At 34.4% G+C, this 23,138-nt stretch overlaps 1 protein-coding gene across 1 annotated transcript; it reads left to right on the top strand.

Annotated features, from left to right (window-relative positions):
* On the top strand, nucleotides 1-23,119 carry LOC145578964 (ABC transporter B family member 25, mitochondrial-like). The gene is made up of 20 exons (XM_081636259.1): nucleotides 1-329; nucleotides 1,782-2,000; nucleotides 3,588-3,774; nucleotides 3,911-3,972; nucleotides 5,978-6,021; nucleotides 6,237-6,339; nucleotides 6,433-6,540; nucleotides 8,562-8,645; nucleotides 8,722-8,782; nucleotides 12,465-12,610; nucleotides 12,706-12,822; nucleotides 13,476-13,561; nucleotides 15,902-15,990; nucleotides 16,495-16,550; nucleotides 18,683-18,763; nucleotides 18,844-18,909; nucleotides 18,983-19,075; nucleotides 20,956-21,020; nucleotides 21,381-21,516; nucleotides 22,681-23,119. Exons 1-20 carry the CDS (start codon nucleotides 114-116, stop codon nucleotides 22,822-22,824), a joined length of 2,163 nt encoding a protein of 720 aa, XP_081492385.1. The 5' UTR covers nucleotides 1-113; the 3' UTR covers nucleotides 22,825-23,119.
* The last annotated feature ends 19 nt before the right edge of the window (nucleotides 23,120-23,138 follow it).

Genomic DNA, 23,138 nt, shown 5'->3' with positions numbered 1-23,138 from the left:
AACGAGGAGAGAGAAAACTCATATACACACCACCGTATATATAGAGTCGTGTATCGCTTGCAACCGAAGCAGTAAACGAATATTGGGGGATTTGATTTGGTAGGCGTCAAAAAATGACAATGTGGAGGTCCTCTTCCACTCTACGTGCTTACGTCACTCGCAAACTTACATCTCCGGTCATACGCCGGCGCAATTCTCCGGCGCATTTTTCCGGCGTCGGTTTTCACTCTTATTCTCCTTTGATGTCGCCGGCTTTCTTCTCTCCAACTGCCGTGTTATCGTCGTCTAATAGCATTTTTCGACCCAACAATGGACTCAATTCTGATAAGGTTACCTCTTTCTCTTTCATTTGACTTCAATTTGAACTGGGGTTGTTTGAATTTGTTTATGTTTTGTTGAATTCTGTTTTTTTGAATAATGGGTGTTTCATGTTTGTTGAATTGATCAAAGTTGTGTTATTAGTGTTTGATGTTATGATTGGATGTGTTTAATCGAATTGATTAATTGTGTATTGTGATTGTGGTTCTTTTGAAGTTGTTTGAGCTAAATTATAGTGGGTTTTTTGAAAATCCTGGTTTTTGAAGATAATCAAGCAAAATCGGTGCAATTCGAAACGTTGAGTTCATTGGCTTTGATATTGTCTATTGAATGGTTTTAATCATGTTATGCAGAATCATAATGTTGACATTTTTGAGTTGTAAGCTTCGAAATTAGGTGTAGTATTTGGTTTCAGTTGAATGTAGACATGTTGTGTGAGGGTGGTACATAGCTGCTCTTTGTTTATTATTTATTTATTTTTAACCCTTCATTTGTGGTTAGAGACTTAGAGCAACCCTTTTTGGTTCAATATTAGTTAAGGAAAGGAAAAGAAAGAGACGGTATAGAAAAGATATTTCATTTTCCAATGTTAAGTCTGAGAAAGGAAATGAAGGGAAGACAAAGAAATTAAGAAACATTTTTTTTTTTTCTTTTCTTTGTCCTCTCAAATTTCTTCAATTTGGGAGGAAAGGAAAGTGAAAGAAAATTATGTAGAGAGGCTTTCCTTCCACTTCTTTTCCTTTCATACCAATTTCCATATCTTATATCATACTAAACATGGGTTATTAATAAGGATCATTTTCTTTTCTTTCTTTTCTTGCCAAATCCCTTCAACCACTTGGGGATGGGTGGGGTGAGTGCTTGGAATAGTGGTAATAATCAGGAAATGTTCGGGATTTAGGGACAAATGATAGTTTTCTGCTACTGTGATTTGTAACTCTCTGTCTTATTCCTGTATTTATTTTATGTCTGGAATGTGTTCAGTGACATTGCAACTATATCCATTAAGCTATTTAGGAAAGCAAAAAAATAGTATTACTTTTTTTAGGAATAGTAACCACCATCATTATGTGTGAATTTGAGGCCAGGGTTGACAATGTGTTATGGTTATGGATACTTATTGTTGTTCCAATTTTGTATCTTGCTTGCTTTTCTTTGATATTTAAAAAGACACCAAAAGAGGAGTTGTGGTGCATTTCTAATGTTTTTATGTATTTTAAGAGCTTTTTGTATGATACTTGTCATTTTGTAGACTATTGGAGACTTTTACCAACCCCCCCCCCCCCCCCCCCCCCCCCTCTCTCTCCCCAATAACACCCCCTTTCTCAATTGATGGTCCTATCTCTGTTTGTGAGGCTTTAACTAATGTTAAATCAATGAAGAAAAGGAAATTATATGTCAATGTTGACTGTGTCTTCTTTTTTTTAACAGTTTTTAGTTTCTAATTCAGAGTTTCTTTGCAGAGGATAAACCTTAAGGGGTATGCATTATTGTCGACTTCACCCGGTGATGTAAATGGAGCTAAGCAGGTCATCAAGCAAAACATTAGCAGGGAAGCTAAAGTTGATCAAGTTCCAGATATGAAAATGTTAACCACCTTGGCTAAGTACTTATGGTCAAAGGATAACCTTGAATTTCGTCTCAGGGTCATAGCAGCCTTAGGATTCCTAGTTGGTGCTAAGGTGTGCTTCTATTTATTACTTTCTGTTTCAGCACCCAATCTCTTGTTATTTTACACTTAAGTGTGTTTGGCATATCAAGGCTAGAAAATCAGTGGGCTTGACAATTGTTTTTAATGGATGGCATGTGATACTTGAAATCTATAAAATATAATAGTTGGGCATGTCGCATGTGCCTTTTTTTTTTTTTTGGAAATTTTCAATTTTGCTACCACTCAAACACCCCTCTTTCACTTTTACTACCCATCTAAAATTTTATTTTATTTTGCTACCACCTAAAATCACATAATTTAAATTTCGCTACCACTTAACGGAATCCGTTAGGGTTCCGTTAAATTTATTCAAAAAATAAATAAAAAAAAAATTTAATAAATAAAAATAAAAAAACCCAGCACTGCCTAGCCCCTCCTGTCAGCACCTTCCCCCCTCCCCCCGCCGGCGGCCGGCGACTCACCCCACTCCTTTCCCCTACCATTCGCAACCCGCCACCACCTTCTCCCACCCAATCGAACCCCTAACCGACCAAGACCCACCTCTTAAACGACTAAATCCACCACCCACCACCTATGTTCTTCTTCTTCTTGAAAACCCTTGTTTCTTCTCCATACCCACACACTCAAACCTAGATCTACCACCTTAACCCACCTAAAACCACCCACTGATCCGACCGAATACCCATTCGAACCCACCCACCTAAAACCAACCACCACAAACGGCCAAACCCACCATCACAACCCAAAATTTAAAAAAAAAAAATTGAAAACTAAAACAAGAAAACATACCTTTAAAACTGAAATTGGCTTCAAATTTCACCTCGAATTTGGTTTAATACCCACCATGAAATCTCTAGTTCATAGTTGAATTTGACCTTAAAACCATTAATTTGCATGGGAAGAGCATGAGAAAGAGAGGTGTGAAAGAGAAAGAAAGAGAGCAGTGAGAAATTGAGAATGGTGGGGGAAAGAGAGCATTGAGCGTGAGGAAGAAGAGGAGAGAGAAAGGAAAATAAAGAGGTGTGACGGCTTAGGGTTTCGGCTTTAGGTTCTGGCCGCCGGCAGGGGTGGCTGATGGGGAGGGGGCTGGGCTTTTTTTGGTGGCTGGGATTTTTGCTTTGATTATTTAATTTTTTTTTGGTGGTTGTGGAGGAGGCAGTTAGGGTGGCTGAGGAGGGAGGGGTGGCCGGAAAGTGACAACGAGGGTGGCTGGATCTCACTAACGGAAATAATAACTGAAAGTGTTAAGTGGTAGTGAAATTTAAATTATGTGATTTTAGGTGGTAGCAAAATAAAATAAAATTTTAGATGGGTAGCAAAAGTGAAAGAGGGGTGTTTGAGTGGTAGCAAAAGTCAAAATTTCCTTTTTTTTTTTTTAATTATTTTTTTCCTTTTTTAAATAAAGAAGCATCACCTGATATTTGTGTTGTCTGTAAGGTATTCATGGAATCATGGGTGTTTTCAACAAAATAAAATTTGTGAAAAATAAATTGACATCCATGCTAAGGAAATGTACAATGAATCAAAGTCTTTCTTGTGAAAATTAAATTGACATTCATGCTAAAAGAGATTTTGGTTGCCTCTGTTTCTATTTCAGGTTTTGAATGTTCAGGTGCCTTTCTTGTTTAAACTTGCGGTTGATTGGCTTACAACTGCTACTGGAAATGCCAACACTCTTGCTTCCTTCACAGCTGGCAATTCATATATGCTTGCTTTTTTTGTTAGTCCAGCTGCTGTTTTAATTGGTTATGGGATTGCACGTACTGGTGCTTCAGCATTTAATGGTACTTATCATGCAATATTTTTGAGGCCTGTCAATTTCATAGCATATTAACATGTTTCTTGGTCTAATGGTTTTTATTTTTTTAATACAACTTAATCTTGAGGGGATATCTTAATACTTATAACTTGCATACGCAGAATTACGCACTGCTGTTTTTTCCAAGGTAGCTCTACGGACTATTCGTTCCTTATCACGGAAGGTAACTTCTTTTTTCTTCACTTTACTACTCGGGCATTATTTGTGTCTGCTGTTAAGCTAATTGGACAAGCCATGTTTGCTAGTATATACCAGCATCGGTACATTTCATTTTGGATCTGGCACAGTTACAGGATGGGTATGACAATTTACACTTGGACATAGTCACCCATTTTAACTGACATCTAAAGAGGGAAGAGGGGAGGTGGGGGATGGGGGAGGGAGATTAAGGTGATTATTGTTCTTTAAGATTTATGTAAAGTGCAAAAACTTGAAGGTTTTATAAACCTAGTGCACTAGGGTTTGGTGAGAATTTTTAAAGATTTGTCAGTTGAATATAAAATCCTCCATAAGTAACAAGTAGACATTGGTGCTTTTGTCCAACGAGGAGAGCTTAGTGCTGCATCTTCTCTGGTTCCCATATCCTGTTGTAGATTTTGCTTGACAAGAATTATCAGATATTTGTCAGAATATAGTTAGCAAATGGAGAAAAGAGAAAGAAAAGATCACATAACAAAGTTTTGAACAATGCAAATCTATGTTACTCCGACATACATCTGAGTGTCTGGTGTCGTATCCTCCGACACTATGACGCCACAGGACACCCATATATATAGTGGCCTTTATGAAATTTTATAAAATCTAGAGTGTCGAAGGATCCGATACTTTGTCGGACATGACACCCAAATCCAAGTCTATGCAACATAGATGCAAATATTTATCAAGCTTAAATAGTACTCACTTCATCCTTTAAATATCGTCCCATTGTCAAATTTTACTTTGATAAGGCTTGGGCTTGGAGAGAGATTATAGGTTTTGCTTTTTAGTAAATCCCCGCACAGGTCAACAAAGGGTGTTAAAAAGGTGATATAAGCTCTAAATAAATATTGCTCTTAGATGCAAATTTGTAGCCTCGAAAACAATTGTGATAGATTTAGAATTTTCTCCAAAATAATTGACACTGAACGACTAGTTTATGTTCTTAGATCTAGGGTGTTTTCTCCAAACGTCCTAAATTGTAGATATTTAACTTTCACCAAAGGATTTGAAAAATTTAAGGAACAAAATGCAGTTGAGGAAAATTGAGTTATTTTATTTTTACCGAAATTCGTAACAAGATCAAGTAGGTCTACACTGAATTATAACTCACAAAAATAAATGTGAAAGAGCTAGCAATTTCATTCGCAGGAAAGAAACGTGGAAAGTGGAAGTGTGGAGATAGGGTTTTTTGTTGTTTGAAGAAGGAAAACAAGATAGATTGATGAGGGAGTTGATGACAGTGAAATAATCTGGAAATGCATTGAGAGAGATGGATATGAAAGAAGAGAGAAGGAGATCAGTGAATCAGAGGATTGGGTGGGTTCTAAATCAGAAGGCTAATGACAATTAAAGGTGTGATATCTTTTTATTTTTTAAAAAAATTGGCCAAAGTTGCCTTTAGTAATTTGGACCTTTATTTAAAATAGGAATGAGGTAGTTGTTAAGGGACGGAGGGAGTATCATGTTTCTTGGAATCAAATTCTTGAGAAGCTGGAGGCAAGAATTTATTAATGAAATGGGAATATACTTGAAGTTTTACTTCCCACGTGTCAACATGGTGTTTTGAATATGTCAATCATGCAGTGTAACAATTCAGAAGTTTATTATCTTTAAATGAATTTGTGCCTTTTTCTCAACTCAGATTAGTTGGTAAACAGTAGTTGTCTTGTTTTTTTTACTAAAATGTGCTCAACTATCTTGTTGGTTAATTTGAAATTGTGCATAGTACTTAGTTATCTGTATTTATGCCTTTGTTTTTACTTATGTGTTATGTTTGTAAGTTTATACCTTTTTTAAGTATCTATTATATGCTAATTGACTGGAGTTCTGGTGTATTATGTAATTATGTCTCAATTTTTTTTGTGTATAGCTCTTGCATTACAGCCAATAGCTGTTCAAATGGTAGTTATTTCTTTATAAAAGAAACGATTGCAGCTATTGTTAATTTTTCCTATTGTTTGTTTCTGCAGGTTTTCTCACATTTGCATGACCTTGATCTTCGATATCATCTTAGGTATCGTTCTTATATTCTGGTTGGCATGTTCAAACTTGTTTTATACTTTATGTAGAAAATATGCTAATTTCTACTTTGATAAACACTATTCTGATTACTTAAATTGTTTGAGGATGGCGCTTGCAAACAATATATATACTCGGGTTTGACTGTCTATTATTCTTGACTTAGTTGATAGAGTGTATGTCTTACATTTCTTGTTTGCTGTACTACAGTCGAGAGACTGGTGGTCTGAATCGGATCATTGATCGTGGTAGTCGTGCCATAAACTTCATTCTCTCATCTATGGTGTTCAATATTGTACCCACTATTCTAGAGGTATGTCTCTAAAGTTTATCCCATTATCCTCTTGAGGCTCATTTTTGTCATCTCCCAAAGAGCCATTGACATATTTAACCTATACTTTTTTAGATATCTATGGTGTCAGGTATTTTGGCTTACAAATTTGGAGCGCCTTTTGCATGGATTACTTCCTTGTCAGTTGCTGCATACATCGCTTTCACGTTGGCCGTGACGCAGGTAGAGTAACTCTGTCTACTGTTACCTAAGAGTATAGAAATTGGTGTCTAATAGTGGAAATTTTTTGAATGAGTAACAACTACTGAACAACTCAAATGTGCTGATATATTCTCATGCATACCTCTATTCTTGTTTCATCCAATGAACCCTGAATCCCTGATGCATGAATATAGATTACAATGGATTATTATTGACACCTTTAAAATATATCTCCCACTAGGCAAAGCCAACTTGCCCACTTGGGTTAGAACTAAGGCAATTCATATGTTATTTTCATGGAATGAAGGCTGGTACCCTTAAGGCGATAAAGCCTATTGACTTACACACTTAGGTTTCTCAAGCAACTTTGACAATCAGGTTGACTCAAGCGTGAATACTTGGTTTAGATATAATAGCTTTTGGTTTAGATATAATAGCTTTTGGTTAGATATTATTATTTAAAAGGTTAATGTCAACACTTCAACAAAGTGGAGTCTGGAGATGACAACAAATTTGTTAAATTAATGAAAGAGATGGGGAAACACATTCTAAGAAAGATTTTGGTTTCAAGAAAGGTAATGGGAGAGAGCTGGCAACCATTGAGGAGATTAGAAAAAAGGGTTGATTAAATACTTAATGGCGGTGCTGCGGTGGTGGTCTGGTTGGTGTGAGTGAGAGTCTGTGAGAAGACAAACAGAAGCATAGGATCAACTATTTAATAAGAAAAGAATGGCATTCATAATCTTGAGCAGGGGTTAATATGGTCTGCTGATAAAATATCATTGGTTGGTAAATAGCTCCCTGCTAAAGAGCTTCTGTTTCTCACTCCAAAGAACCTATTTTGGGCTTCTGGAGAAGTAGAAACAACCTTTTGTTTTACTTCCCTTTTGGCCTAGTTCTCTTTATCAAATGTCTTGTGAGATCTAAAAAGCTTAGGATGTTTGCACCCTCATTTCGTAGACTTGTAGCGAAAGAATGTTCTAACATAGGATGAATGTTCTTAAAATGACCCTGAATCGATGTCTTTTAAGAAATTCTCATTTGACCCTAAATTAATATATATAGGGTTGGGATCCAATGAGTATTCTTAAAAATGAGAAGGATAAATGTGCAAATTATTTTTTTATTGAATATGCATATTTGTTTTACTAAATGTGCAAATTTGATTTTTGAGCTAGTAAAATTTTTCAATTTTCTGAAAAAAAGAAAATTATGACGCACATCAATTTAAGTAAAAAAAATTTTGCACATGTAAATATGTAATTTAAAAATATGCATGTTCAGTTCAAAATTTATGCATATAAAATCATTCTCATTTTAAGGTCATTATTATGTGGAGAATTTCTTAATAATAAAATTTTAGTGCTTGTTATGGCAGTAAAATTGATAGTACTATTGAAAGGATTATATTTTTGAGATATTCTCAATAAGTGCTAAGCAATTAAGGATGGCAGTAAAATGTGATTTCAACTCTTCTCTTTTTAAGGTTTTACTTTAGGCGACATAGTTCAACTTATTTGTTTTGCTTTCATTACCTTCTCCCTCCCTTGCAGTCTAGACCCATCAGAATCCTGTTTATGCCTCATTCTGTTCATCAACCCCATCATAGGAATAGAATTTGCTACCAAAACTGTATATTTTCTACAATTAACATATGCCTTCAATATGGTTTCTACCTAAGGTGGGAATCAAATGTACATAACCCTACCCTTTTAGTTCCAGAGATGATGTTTCACTGAAACCTTGTTTTGAATGCAATTTTCAGGCATACCTCTCAACATATTAAGCAGTTGACAACAATTTGGTGAGACATCTGCTTTAGTTCTTTGTGATCTAGAATCGAGAATATGCCCAATATTGGCATTATAGTACCAAAATCACCTTTCTCCCACATAATCCAAATTAGGGTCTCATATAAGATTTTTAAGTTACTGCTAGGATTCTGCCTCTTGTGTGAGGCGGGTAGTGTGGCATTAGGTTGACATATAAAATGATTTCTTGAGAACACATCTTTTTATTAATTTTTGTTGTGTCTTTGGCAGTGGAGGACAAAGTTCAGAAAGGCCATGAATAAAGCTGATAATGATGCAAGTACAAGGGCTATTGATTCACTTATCAACTATGAGGTTTGTCCTCATATAGTCCACCTTTACACAATACAATGATTCTCAAACTCTAATTTATTATGCTATGTATTATTAGACTGTCAAATACTTCAACAACGAAACTTATGAAGCTGACAAATATGACGAGTTTTTGAAGAGTAAGTTTCATAGTTAATCTGTCGCATGTTTTTACTTTCATACTTTTAATAGATCTTTTCATTGTATGGTTGTTAATTTGTGTTGTTTTAGCTCACAAGTTACCCTCAAGTGGGTGCGTTGGTGGGTGAGATGCAGGATCAAAGATCACTGGTTAGAAATGGCAGAATTATAGTAGAGAGAGAGAGAGAAAGATAGAGAGAAAAGAAGAGATTTTATTAACTTTCTGAATGAATCTTACAAAGTGGGCTTAAAGCTCTTTATATAGTTGTACAAACATTTAATCACCAAAGCTGTAATGAAAAAGTAACTAACTAAACAACTAGCTGAATTCCTGAATTTCAGCTACTGTAAAACAGAATTCTAACAGAATAACAACATTCTGTTATCAACTACGCAATACTATTATTAACCCCCTTATCATACTTCCCCTCTTAAGACAACAAAAGTAAGATATTTCTTTTCAATATCTTCAGCTTTTTCCCACGAAGCTTCACTATCTGAATATCCCACCCATTGAACCAATAGTCGTGTTACAACATGATTATGAAATTTTACTACCCTCCTGCAAATTATAGCCTTGGGATGCTGTAATACAGTAGAATCATGTTAGTCATGAAACCTACTAGGAATATGAGTTGCCACTGGAAGTGTCCCTGGAAACTTCATTAATTGGTACACATGGAAAACATCATGTATTAAGGACTCTGATGGCAGATTTAACTTGTAGGTTACCTTCCCTATTGTTTATTGTACTTGGAATGGACCAAATTACTTATGTGAAAGGTTTTTTTTATTTATTTAAATTTTTTTTTTTTTTTAATATTTATTATCCCTTATCTGCACTGAGGTTTGTCTATAAGGTTGCAATTTGAGCCAAACCTAATCACTCTTTGCAAAGACAAGTTACAAAATGATGTCACCTTAAAAGTTGCTTATTAACTAAGGAGGTGTTGCCGTGTCTGGGACAAATATTTTCTAAAGTAATCTGATTGGTGCCCAGTGCTAAAATCAGTGTGTCATATTTTTTCTTTACTCAATTAACCAAGTGAAAGATATGTTTAGCCTTGAATTTTCATAATTGAGTAAATGAGAAATATGTCAGCCTGATCATACTGATGAACTTTTAGGAAAGAGTTATTGCGCCCACAAACTTCTATGAAAGATATTGATACTATCTTTTTATCAAAAAGAATAATTTCATGGAGTTACTTTTACATCCAAATTTCTGTAAGTCAACTAATAAAACAAATTATAACTCAAAATTCTTATTTATCACTTAAACCAAATTATAAAACTCATTAAATTTGTATGTTATTTTTTTTTTAAAAATCAAAGTTAGCTAAGTATTCAGCATCAAGAATTTATTGGTTTCTAAACTAATTTGTATTAATGGCTATTTTGTATTAATGGTATGATGAAATAATCTCTATTATATAAGCCAAGGGGATGTGGTGTCCCCCTATGAAGACTAACATACCCTCTTCCTTAAATATAGGCCCTGTTTGGCAAAACTAGCGGTAGCGGGTAGCTTTTAGCGGTCGAGTAGCGGGTAGTTGTTAGGGTAACGAGTAGCTGTCAATTAGTTAGTGGGTAGGGTTAGCTGTCAAAGTAACGGTTGATAGTATGAGTGTTTGGCGAAAGTAGCGGTTGCAATACTTAAATATATTAATAATCATATAAATTGTTAAAAAAAAGTAAGCAAAAATTAACAAACGCTATCCGCTACTCTTAAACACTACTATTTTTAACGTTTGAGAAAAGCTACCTAAACGCTACCTCTACCGCTTATCGCTACTCACATCGCTACCTTACAAACACTATTATTTTTTTTCTAGTAATGTTTTGACGGGTCAAAACGCTAATCACTACCTCAAACGCTACCACCAGGCCATAGTGAAAAAGAGATAATTAAATAAAGTCAATCGATTAGCACAAAGAATAAAGGAAACATCAATCAATCAACAATGAACTAAGGGGAAAAAAAAATCAATTACTTGAATTATGTCTAAAAATAAATAAATTATATATTTTTAATCATGTTAATTAGTATAATCAATCAATAAAACAAAAATATAAATTTTCAATTAATCACTTAATTCATACTTATATAATCAAGATCGATCATCTTAATTGAATTCAATAGCTAATAATGGAAAGAAATAAAAATGTCAATTTTCCATAACTTATTAATTTAAATTATGATTAGTCAATATATTAATAGCATTGATACATTTTATATTGAGGTTCATAGTGTACGTTGACGTAGAAATTCAATTCTACTCTCTTTATTTGAAATTTAGTTACAAAAAAAGGACGATATTGAAAACATGACCATTCGCTACCATTGTTAGTTGGGGGTACCATAGCTTGGCAACTATATACCTTCACCTATTCATATTTACGAATTTATTATATTTTATTTTTATTTAATATATTATTTTAAATATTTCTTCCTCATTGTATACAAGTATTAGATAGTTAAGTTAAATAACTTATGAAATTATCGCACGCATCCCATGCATATAATGCTAGTTCAATTAATAAAGTAATCCTATTTATTCATAAACATGGTCAATGAAAGGTTAAATTCCTTGACTCACTAATCAAATTAGAATGCTCAAATTGAAAGATATCCCTAATAACAGTTCCTAATAAAATTATTCAGAGTATTTATGGCTACCTTAGTATGCAGTCAAGCGACTTAAGCCTATTCCATGGACCATGGTATCATGCAGGTTTGGAGACATTAGACACAATATCCTAACTTCTCAAAAATTGATTAGATCTATTTGCATTTCATGCCTTTGTTGCAAATATTTGTTGATAAAATAGTCTTAGGTCCAATTTACACCAAATTATGTCTAACCTTGCATCGGTTAAATAGCATAATTCAATGAGCAAGAGAAAATAGTTTATTCTAGTTACAAATGTAGGGAAAATAGTACTTTCATCGTAATCAAGGTTCAACTTAACTACTCACTCATAAAATAACAACAAAATAAATAATATATAAAAGCCATAATGTGCAATAATATAAGAATAAGGGAAGGCAAAACCAAATACTTGGTTAAATTTAATTAAAGATGAAGTCTTGAACAACGCGAAGTAGAAAGTACGAGTAATGCAATAGAGTTTTGCTACCAAAAAAACGTGTGAGGAAGAATAATGTGTGACTAACGAAGGCCTATTTATTTCTCAAAACATTAGGGAAATTTTTTTCCTCGTAATTTAAACTCCTAAAAATATCTAAAAATAATAGTAGTTAAGGGCTTGTCATTGTGTTGGCAACGGGCAGGCAAGGCCACAGGACCACAAGAGGCAAGTTTGGCCCTGCCTGTGGTGTTTGCTAATCTATTTGATGTTTCTCACTTGTGCACGGAGACTAACCACTTCTTTGGCAAAGCTTGCTGCGCCAAGCCCTGATAAGGCAAAAGCTGTGAGTAAAGCTCCGAAAAGCTACCATCAATCTTTTTCGAAGCTTATCACACAAGCTTCCATGCCAATGGCCTGTGTACCTTCTTGTATGGAGAAAACACAACAAAACGGGACAAATATAGCCCATTAAACATATATCATATTGCTCTATCGATTATCACCTATATTACCTTTCATCATAGACAATTCTTGGGCACCTTTGTTATTCAAATTATCATGATATGGTTCTTTATTTTATTATATCAGGGTATGAAGATGCTGCACTGAAGACTCAACGCAGTCTTGCTTTTCTCAATTTTGGCCAAAATGTGATATTTAGTACAGCTCTGTCAACTGCTATGGTTTTATGTTCAAACGGTATAATGGCTGGGCAGATGACAGTTGGTGATTTGGTATTACTATCCATCCTTGTTCTGGATGCCTGAATATTTTTGTTATCATAGACCATAATTTCTGTGGAGTGCTTACTTAAACAATTAAAATGCAGGTTATGGTTAATGGTCTCCTCTTTCAGCTTTCACTTCCATTGAATTTTCTTGGTAGTGTATACCGGGAGACAATCCAGAGTCTTGTTGACATGAAATCAATGTTTCAGTTACTAGAGGTATGCTTCAAGACCTATTACTTGGATCTCTGCTAAAGATTATAGTCTAACTATTTATTATGATGATTTGCCATTCTTTTTACATACGAAGTATATGTTAGGTGAATATAGTACTCTGTGGCTTGACTTTTTCCTTTATGATATGAAGGAACTTTTTCACTTAGGCTGATTAATTTCTTTTCAGCTTCTTGTCTGATATGTAGAATTTTTAGGAAATCCTTGGTGGTTTTGTAAAATACAAGATAAAATGAATTAAAAAAATAAAATAAAACTTGACAGCACTACGCCATCATTCTGCTAAATTGGATTTATTGAATCTGTAATTACAAGATACTTTGTTTCCATGCAAATTATCCTGTGGTAAGTTTGTATGTGTCAATTTCTCCCAGAAAACCTTTTAACTTCATAATTGCTCAGATGTGTGTGAGTGTATTCACCTACTTCATGTGTGCTGTCTAGCCTTGGGTTTTTTTTTTTTTTTTTTTTTTTTTTTTTTTTTTTCCACTTAATATTGTATGATTTTACTGTTGAAAAATCTGTGGAATCGTGTAATGTCTATTTGTGTAGTGACTCTTTTAGGGAATGTTCTTTCTGCAGGTATGCAAGTTTTAGTTAGAGGCTTCATTATATATACTTCATTGTTAACATTGCAGGAAAAGGCTGATATCAGTGACAAAGAAACTGCAAAACCTTTGATGTTGAAGGGGGGTAACATTCAATTTGAGAATGTACATTTCAGGTAGGAAGAGTAATTTCATACAGTAGCAGCTTTAGTGCCTTGACACATAGCTCTATCATACGTGTATAAGTGTATATGTAACACAACCTTTTCATATGCTTCTCTGTTCTTTGCTTCTGTTTGGAAGGTTGGAAAGTTCTCCTTCATGTTAAGTTAATTGGGTCCCTACCTTACTACATGGTAGTGGTATAGGGAGCGTGCCTGAATTCTTTGCTCACTCTTCTGTCATCTGAAATGCCTAACACAAAGGGAATATTATAGTTCCTTGAGCTTAGCATATGCTACCGCCAGCGTTAGATATTCTTCCATCTCTGAACATCACATCAATTTGCCAAAGTGCAATATTGCTTTCTAAAAAGATTAACTTGAATAAGAATTGATGTACCATTGGAAAAAGGGGCACCTGTGGGAACGTCTCTAATGAAGAACCATTTCGATAATACAGCTGCTGTTGTGCTTCCTTGTTGAGGCTCTGTGCACTGGCTGTCCAACAACCTATAACCCTAGTAACTACTCCCTTTGGGGGCTTCCAATGAGCACTTATAGTGACAAATGGGAAAATTATCTACAAATGGGAAAATTATCTTAGCGTTGTGCCCTTAGGTTGACCTGCTCCCTTTTAGTCTTTTCATCTAAGCAGTCAAAGAGTTCACCTCCTAGTCTCCTACCCTAGGGAAGCCCTTTCGGAACAAACTTTGGAGCTTGAAGAGGTGAAAACTACATGCTTCTGTTGAGAACACACTTAGATAAAAATTCAGCCCCTTCTGAAAGAAATGTGTTTAAGACACGGAGAGATGTCATCTTTCCTACAAATGAGTTCTGTGACAGCTTAGAGCCTTTTATTAGTTAAGGACCTTGTGTAGGATGCAGCATAGAGTATTATAATTCTAGCTTTTCATAGATGTTTCATTATTGAGGATGTATGCTCTTTTGGTGCCTCTTATATTTTGATAAGTTGAGTTTGTGCTTCTGGATTACAAGGTGACCTTATTCAACTGAGCTTGTTGACAAGGAACAGTTGAATGTAATTGGGACTTGGCACACCTAATTAGTTATTGTGAGCATATTTTTTTTATTTTTTATTTTTTATGGTGGTTGTAACATTGTACCATGGATGGAGTAAAGAGTCACTGCTAGATGAAGAAAAGGCTCAATAACTGATTGAAGGGGGTCTTCTAAAAACTAAGGTTTCGTTTGGTTCACATGGGAATTAAAACTTCCCATGAATTGCAAATTTATGGGAATTAATTCCTATAATCAAATTCATGGGAATTTCCTAAAATTGTTTGGTTAACAATAAGGGATTTAATTTCCCATGGGAATTTCTACTTACCTAGGGGGGATTAGAGTAAATTTCTACATTTTGTGGGAATTCAAAATTCCTAGGAAGTTCCACTTCCCCTATTTTACCAAATTTTTGTCAACCAAACGACACACAAAACTTGCAATTCCTAGGAAGTCTCACTTCCAATAGGTTTTTTATTTTTTTATTTTTTAATGTCAAACAAACAAGCCCTAACTCTATTTAAACATAGTAGTTTATGTTATTTCCTTGGCTCATAAGGCTTTTCCTTGCCTTCACTTTGGGTTTTTGCTAATAGTTGTTGAGACTTGTTTCCGGATACTAATAGAAAATGTGCTGGAAATTATAGACCTGCTCAGGACTTTGTACCAATTGATGCTACTAAACTTAATGGTTTTTTCCTTTATTAATGAGATGGTATAACCTCGTTTTTAAATTCGAATCTAAATTTGTCCTAATTGTTTAATGCACGCCATGACTGTTTTGGCCCTAATGTGTTCACAAAAAGGTACCTTTTCTGCAACATTGCAACCCTTGACAAAATTACTACTGTCTAGTACTATGCCCTGAAGAGGTAAGGCTGGGTTAGCAATTGGGGTAGAGCAAGGTTTTGTGACATTTATCTGGATTGTAATGAGTAACACTGGCATGTTCTCAGTTTTAGATATGTGGAGAAGACTTTTATTCTGAAATTTTGGCTTTGGGGATTTTGATTTCTTAGCCTCACTTTGAGGCAGAGGTTTTGGTAATCATGAATCTTATGACCTTTGTGCTATTCTCATCCTCCACATCTTCTTGCACTACACATTTTCAGCTAATATTTTCATTTTAGGGATTACTGTATGTAATGCAAGTTATAATCTTGTAGTCTCTCTACTATGTTAGTTTTGCTTATTCTGACAGCTCTGTGGTAGTCAAAAATTATCTAGTATGTGGACTTCTTCAAAGATTTTAAAGTCTGTCTTGCGTATCTTTTTTGTGTATAAAGATTGTTTAAGTTGATATAGTCTCTTATAAATGGTTATGGACAATGACAGTTACCTGACTGAAAGAAAGATACTTGATGGGATATCATTTGTTGTACCAGCTGGACAAAGTGTGGCAATTGTTGGCACTAGTGGAAGTGGTATGCTAAATATGTATCCTCTATTTGATTATGTTTCTTTTCTCTTGTATGTGTTTCCTTCTTTTATTATATTAATGGAGAAAAAATTTGTAGCGAATTGAATAATCATCTTCGATGATATGTGAGTTCACTACTTCACTGTTTGTGTTTTTCTTGGTAGTAGTAATTATCTGGGACTAGAAGTAACTTTACTTCCCCCCACCCCACCCCCCGGATAAGATCTCTATTTTGTTGTTAAATCTTAATTTTTTATTGAAACATGTGCATCTTTGGCAAAGATTAACATTGGCAAAACTGAATTTTGGATGGCAGTATTTTTGTCTTCTGTTAAATTTTAAAGTATGCTAAGACTTGTTATTAGCTACCCTAAGATGAATCATAGTTAATGTTCTCTCTTTTCTTGACACTGTTAAATTTGAAAACTTTGCGATTAAAATATAATCTTTTATCACTTAATTAATTTGTTTATTATGTATGTTTCTGATTTATGTTGTAACATTGTAGGCAAGTCGACCATTCTCAGATTGCTCTTCAGATTTTTTGATCCTCACAGTGGACATGTAAGGAATATTGCTTATCAGTTTGTCTTCTCCGTGATCACTTCCCAATGATATTTTGTTCTTCTGTCAATGTATTTTTATGCTCTTTTACATTAGGCAGCTATTACTCTGACTCAGCAAAGGGACATCATCCTCTTAATATTTGCACTTTATTATCAAATCACTATGGGTAGTAAACCATTTAGGATGTCCTTGCCGCTCTGAATCTGTGCCTTATGGTATGTGTTGAGTAGATCAAAGCAATTATGGGGACTTAAAGAATGTCTGATCTCAAAGAGTTGAAACCATTTAATTGGTTGATGGAAATGTGCAGCTGACAAGGAAACATTGAACAGGCCTTATGGACCAAAGTTTATAGCATAATTGAGCTTCAAGGATTGAGCCCAAAAGGAGGGGACGAGGGTTTGAGATTAGACTATATCAATCTAGGAGACATGGGTGCACCTTCTACTTAATGTACCCATAAAACCGTCACCACCGCATATCCGTCAAATAATACTTGGAGGGCACACAATACTTGGAAGATTTATGCGACACATTCAACACGAAAAAAATTGATCACTAGCTAACATCAAGGTTGTACAACTTGTATGTTGCCTATAATTATTGATACATGTATAGTGAACTTTTATACTCCCTACGTTTTTTATTAATCGCAACACTTTCCTTTTTCATCCGTTTCTAATTAATTGCAACACTTTTTTATTTGGCAAGGGCCCATGGTTATATTTCTCTCCCACTAAACCCACTTTCACTGCTCATATATCATTTTTCTCTCACTAACAATTATATCTACCCAACAACTATACTTTACATAATCTAATCCTCACTTTGGTCCCCTTCGTTATTGTTTCTTAAACTATGGGCCAAGACTAGTATTGCAATTAATCCGAAACGGAGGGAGTAGTCTATATTCATTTTCTTTTATTTTTTATTTTTTATTTTTTAATGTGGCCTAAATAAGTCACTTAAACATTAAATACTCTGGTATTTTAGTAATTGCCGCAATTGGGTTTTTACATGATTCACACATTATCATGTGACAATCTATTGTTACTTTTACGTAAGGAAAAATATAGTCTTGATATCTACTTGTATAGTATCAACTTTTTATATTATTAATTTGTAGATAATTGAAGATTTAAAGGTAAAAGTAGTGTGTCGGGATGCGGTAAACTCCAACCTAGTTGAGAATGGAGGAAGTATAAATTAAAATTATCAGATATACAACCCTTTAATACTTGCAAATAACATAATGTGCTTTCCTGTACCAGTGTTCCTTAATTTTCATATGCTGTTTCAGTGTCTGTATTGTACTTGTTTCCATGTGATCTAGTAATTGCCAAGCAAACCTTTATTGGCAATATGAAGCATATTATATAGTTCAACTATGAGAAGCATGTGTAGTTCAGTTATGAAAAGCAAGTGAAGAACGTAGTGCGCTAGTCAGAGAAGGGGTTGGGGGAGTCAGAGTAGAGAGAATGAAAATATGAAAAATATTACTGATTGTTTAATACCTCTCTCTCTGTCACTCTCTCTCTCTCTCTATATATATATATATATATATATATCTGTGTGTGTGTGCGTGCGCGCGCGCGTGCGTGTGTATCCAATGAGAAGTTTTTTATAATGAGAAGGGTGAGAAGGATGAAATGTGCATTATCTTGAACTAAATGTATATATATTTTCTACTGAATGTACACATTTGATTTTTTGACCATATACTTTTTTTCAAGTTTCTGGAAAAACGAAAACTTATGCATATTATGCACAAAAAAATATGCACATTAAATTTCGGTCAGAAATTTTTTGGCACATTTTGTTCAAAAAATATATGCACATTTAGTGGAAATTTTATGCACATAAAATCCTTCTCATTCTTCTCATTTTAAGAACCTTCTCATTTGACCCTATGTCATGCTTGAATAATGATGAAGCATTGTTGTTGTACCATGGTGATTAAATTTGTTATATTTATCATTGCTGTTGTGTGCCTTATTGTTACCTTGTTGGAACCCAAGTTATCTTTGTTTTCTAATCTCTACGATTGAGGAATCATGTTTTCTGCTCTTTTAATTTCTCTGTTGTTTGTGACTCACAATTTTGTTATAAAATCATGTCTGACATTGCAGATAAGAATTGATGGCCAAGATATAAGTGAGGTTACTCTTGAAAGTCTCCGGAAAACTATAGGTGTTGTGCCACAGGATACGGTAAAGTTAGGATATCACTTTAAGATCTTTTTAATTTCTGACAGAGGCATGTTCACTGAGAAAATTTTAATTGGTCTCAGGTACTCTTTAATGACACAATATTTCACAACATCCGTTATGGCTGTCTGACAGCAACGGCAGAGGAGGTCTGTAATGTCACCTCTTTCTCAGCTAATTTTACACGTGTAAACTTGCTATCTGATTTTAAATTTGTATCAGGTGTATGAGGCTGCACGACGAGCAGCAATTCATGACACTATTATGAATTTCCCTGAGAAGTATTCAACTGTTGTAGGGGAAAGAGGCCTAAAGGTCAGATTTCATTTTTTTTTTTTTTCATTTAAATTTTGGTTTTTTTGGTGACCAGTACGCTACAGCTGACTAGCTGAGACAATATCTAATTCAAAATGTGAATGTAAGGTCCCTTCTGATGTTTTCCCAAGTCGTAGTATGCTAATTTGTTCATTATGGATTTCCACACAGTATAGTGTTGCAAGCTAACAACAACCTACATCCAAGACACCTGTTTTGATGCATTTTTGAGAAGCAAAGAATGAAGGGGAGATGTAGAACAAGAAAAAAATTAATACTTAAGCAGCAATAATTGTAGAAAGGAGGATTTAAGGTGTTATAGCTAGAGGGAAGTTATCGCAATTGGTGCTGCACTTGCCTTAGATTTTGTGGATTAATTGATACTACGTACTTGATAGTCTAGGATATGGGTGAAATCATGAAACCCTTAACTATTAATATGTCTAAAATGTGTTCATATTATTAGTGATTCAGTTGGCTGTTTAGTGTTTACCAAGTTACAGCCAAACCTTTTACATTGCATAGAAATGTAAAATTTCTCTGGTAAGCAGTTTCCAAATTACCTCGACAAAGAGAAATGGAAAATGCATATCAAACTCCAGTTTTCAATTTTGTGAAATGTTTCCTCTATAAGATAACTCAGAAACGCAATTTCGTTAGATGATAAAGAACAGAGGATAAGAAATTATAGCCATAGAACAAAATGAGAGTAGGAGATGAGAACAACAATGTGCACAAAAAATGGAGCAGCAGGCGAAGAGAACAAGAACGCAATAGAAAGAAGTGAGGTTGAGAGAATAAAGAAAGGATTGAAAGCTGTTTTTTTTTTTTTTTTAATTAGTTTTGAAAGGAGAAATTTTCTTTATCATTATTTATTGATGATAGGAACTTTTTACTGTAATTTTTTTTTTTAATATCTTTATTTTATTATTATTTTTTCCTTGGAAAATGTCATGAATAACCTAAACTGGGATGGGTTGAGCAATATATCAGCATGTTTTGTGTGTGGCCGGCCACACCATGTGGCCGCTTGTAAAAAGTACAAAGTAACTCTGTAATACTGACCAAGTAACCCCTATAACATTGACCTAGTAACCCCCTTGTAACACTGACTAAGTAACAAAGTAACCCCTATGTGGCCAGCCACATATAAGAGTTTTTTTTTTTTTTTTTTAATTATAATGGGTTTTTTTTTTTTTTTTTTATATTATTATTATTATTATTATTATTATTATTATTATTATTATTATTATATATGTATTTAAGTTCCGTTTCTATGCTTCCTACCATCTGAAAATTTTTAGGTATCCCATTATCCTTACTTCCTTGTTTCAATTTCCATGCAACTTAGCCTATCGTTACTTCAATTTATCTTCTGATGTGGTTAGTTTTTGCAGTTAAGTCTTAGCTGGCCAATAGGAAATCAAGCTATATACAATATTCCTGGTGTATTCCTAAAGTTTCCTTTGTTAACTCTATTCTTGACAGCTTTTCCAATTATTCCTCTCAAGTTTTTCCAGCAACTTTTAGGCCCAAAATTCTCTGACCATGTCAGCAACTTTTAGAAGAGTGAGTGGATGGTAGAAGGGGTAGCCAACCCTGTCCTTTGATTTTCATCCATTGTGTATTGATGTGTCATTAGATAAGTATTGATCAGAAAAAAGGAATTTTATTTAGTCTCTAGGTCTTTGTTCAAGAATGATGTTGTAGGTTGGTCCATGAAAGGTCAAAGTTGGCTTCCCACATTGTTGTAACATATTGTGATATCATTGTTGATTTTAACCAAAAAAAAGATGTCAGTGCTAATACATTGTTCCTTTCTGTGACTAATTTCATCATCACATATGTTCATGTTTTACTTTCTTTATTCATAATTGCAGCTGAGTGGTGGTGAAAAGCAGCGTGTTGCATTGGCTCGTGCATTTCTCAAATCTCCTCCCATTCTGTAAGTTCTCTTTCTTACTTTACACATAGTAATACAAGATAAAATGTGCAAAGTATAAGATTAGTTTCAAACTCTGCCGGTACCTACTTGCAAACTTCTAACTACTGTTACAGTTCTGGGTTCTTAAAATTTTGAAAAATTGTTTTATGTACATTTAATTGAATTGCTTGTAATCTGCAGTTAGCCAGTTATGTATTTTCTGATTTTCTCACCTCCCCGTTAATTAACTGTGTGAAGGCTATTAGTGTAAGAGTCTTTAATCTGTATGATTGCCAGATTCATGTATAAAGGTTCACTATATGAAAGATTAAGTGAATAGCTTTTAGACTATGTCAACTATTAATTGATTTATCTATATAGGCTATGTGATGAGGCTACAAGTGCACTAGACAGCACCACAGAGGCAGAAATTCTAAGTGCTTTGAGGTCACTTGCAACTAATCGCACCTCCATTTTTATTGCTCACCGGCTTACAACTGCTATGCAATGTGACGAGGTAAGTTTTGTAGCTAGTCAATAAATCTGATCTCTTATTAGTTTCATTATGGAAGAGTACCTCTTGCCCCTGGCCTGGGAGCAAAAAGCATGGTTCTATTTTGGGTCCATCAATGAACATTCCAAATAATTTTCCAACTAAACTAGATTACCAGATGAATTTCAAATGGAATTCTATTGATAAGTGATGTGTTTACGACCTTGTATGCCGCATATAAATGAGCCTTTACTTGAATAATAACGATTTTATTAATTATCGTCTGTGAAATCTGTTGATAAATCATTACTATAGAGTTACTAATGAACATTCTATTTAAATTTAAGAGTCTAATGAACTTTTGGAATGCATATCCATAAGTTATTATCCAAAGAAATTTGAAATTAATGCAGTTACAAATTCTAACAAAATTTTTTGTATACATCTGATGTTACTGTACATCGAGATAACTTTTGTTGAATTTAGGGTAACTTTTACACTTTTTTGGGTAACTTTTATCAATAATAACTTTTATTTTTATCGGGGTAATTTATATATATTGGTCTATTGGGTCACTTTCATTTGTTACAGGGTAACTTTTGATCGTTTTAAGGTAACTTTGTAGCGGATGTGCAACATTTTATTTTACATCTGATTTTTTTAAATGTTTGTGAACTTCTTAAATGAAATCTCAACCACTGGAATTGTTGTTTCCAATTTTTTAGTTTTTGTTGCTAATATCTCTTCATGCTTCTTTTCCAATGTGAAAAGTAAGGGTAGTGTGGCTGCCACAAGCTTACAAAGCTTAGTTTTACATTTGAGGACAGAAACCTTGACCCCATGTAACAGTCATAGATGTTGTCAAATTGTCTAGAAGTTCAGCTTTAATTTTCGCAATATGAAAATCTAGTAACTCACAATTATACTAGCGTCTTGAAAGTAGTGCACTGCATGTCTTCTTGAAATATGCAATAATGCTTGAAATGGACTATGGTCAACTGGCTCTACTGAGTGGATTGAAAGGAACGTACTCTTTTTCTTCCTGTTAAAGTGTAGTATGTGATATTACGATACTTTCTTTGAGTTATATTAACCTGCCAACTGGTTGGTGTAAAGACTAGAATGTAGTTTGCGTGTTATGATTAAGTTGCTTCTAACTTGACGACTTGTTGAAATTTTTGCCTTTAGATTGTGGTTCTGGAAAATGGAGCAGTTGTTGAGCAGGGATCTCATGAGGTTCTTCTGTCAAAGGCCGGTAGATACTCTCAGCTCTGGGCTCAGCAGAACAGCACGGTTGATTTTGTTGATTCAGCTGTCAAGTTGCAAACCTAGGCACAAGTGAGGAAGCTTTCAGGCAACAGACGAATACATTGAATTTTTTGTTAGTTGGGACTCAGTTTAGAACAGTCGGGATTCAGAGCTATCATCTAAATGCCAAAGGAAGTGTAACTAATCTGCAAGCCACTCCCTTCTCTACTGCCAAACCCTGAAAGAGTGGCAAGATCATAATTGTGTGACTAACAATATATACTTGAAAGGGGGGAAAAATCTTTTTGGAGCTTTTGTAACCTTCCCTGTCTTGTCTTTAATTTTTTGAAATGTGTATAAAAGCTCTTTTATAGTGTGATTCAATGTTTAGTTTAATT

This window comes from Chenopodium album, chromosome 14 (genome assembly GCF_948465745.1).
Source record: "Chenopodium album chromosome 14, dcCheAlbu1.1, whole genome shotgun sequence".
Classification (NCBI taxonomy): Eukaryota; Viridiplantae; Streptophyta; class Magnoliopsida; order Caryophyllales; family Amaranthaceae; genus Chenopodium; species Chenopodium album.
This window is presented reverse-complemented; position numbering and strand designations above follow the sequence as displayed.

Excerpts from the sequence above, each read along its gene's own strand:
- LOC145578964 (XM_081636259.1), top strand. The coding sequence starts at position 114 with ATGACAATGTGGAGGTCCTCTTCCACTCTACGTGCTTACGTCACTCGC. Across the intron at positions 8,646-8,721 it reads ATTCACTTATCAACTATGAG|ACTGTCAAATACTTCAACAA; the intron begins GTTTGTCCTCAT and ends ATGTATTATTAG. Across the intron at positions 18,910-18,982 it reads TGACAGCAACGGCAGAGGAG|GTGTATGAGGCTGCACGACG; the intron begins GTCTGTAATGTC and ends AATTTGTATCAG.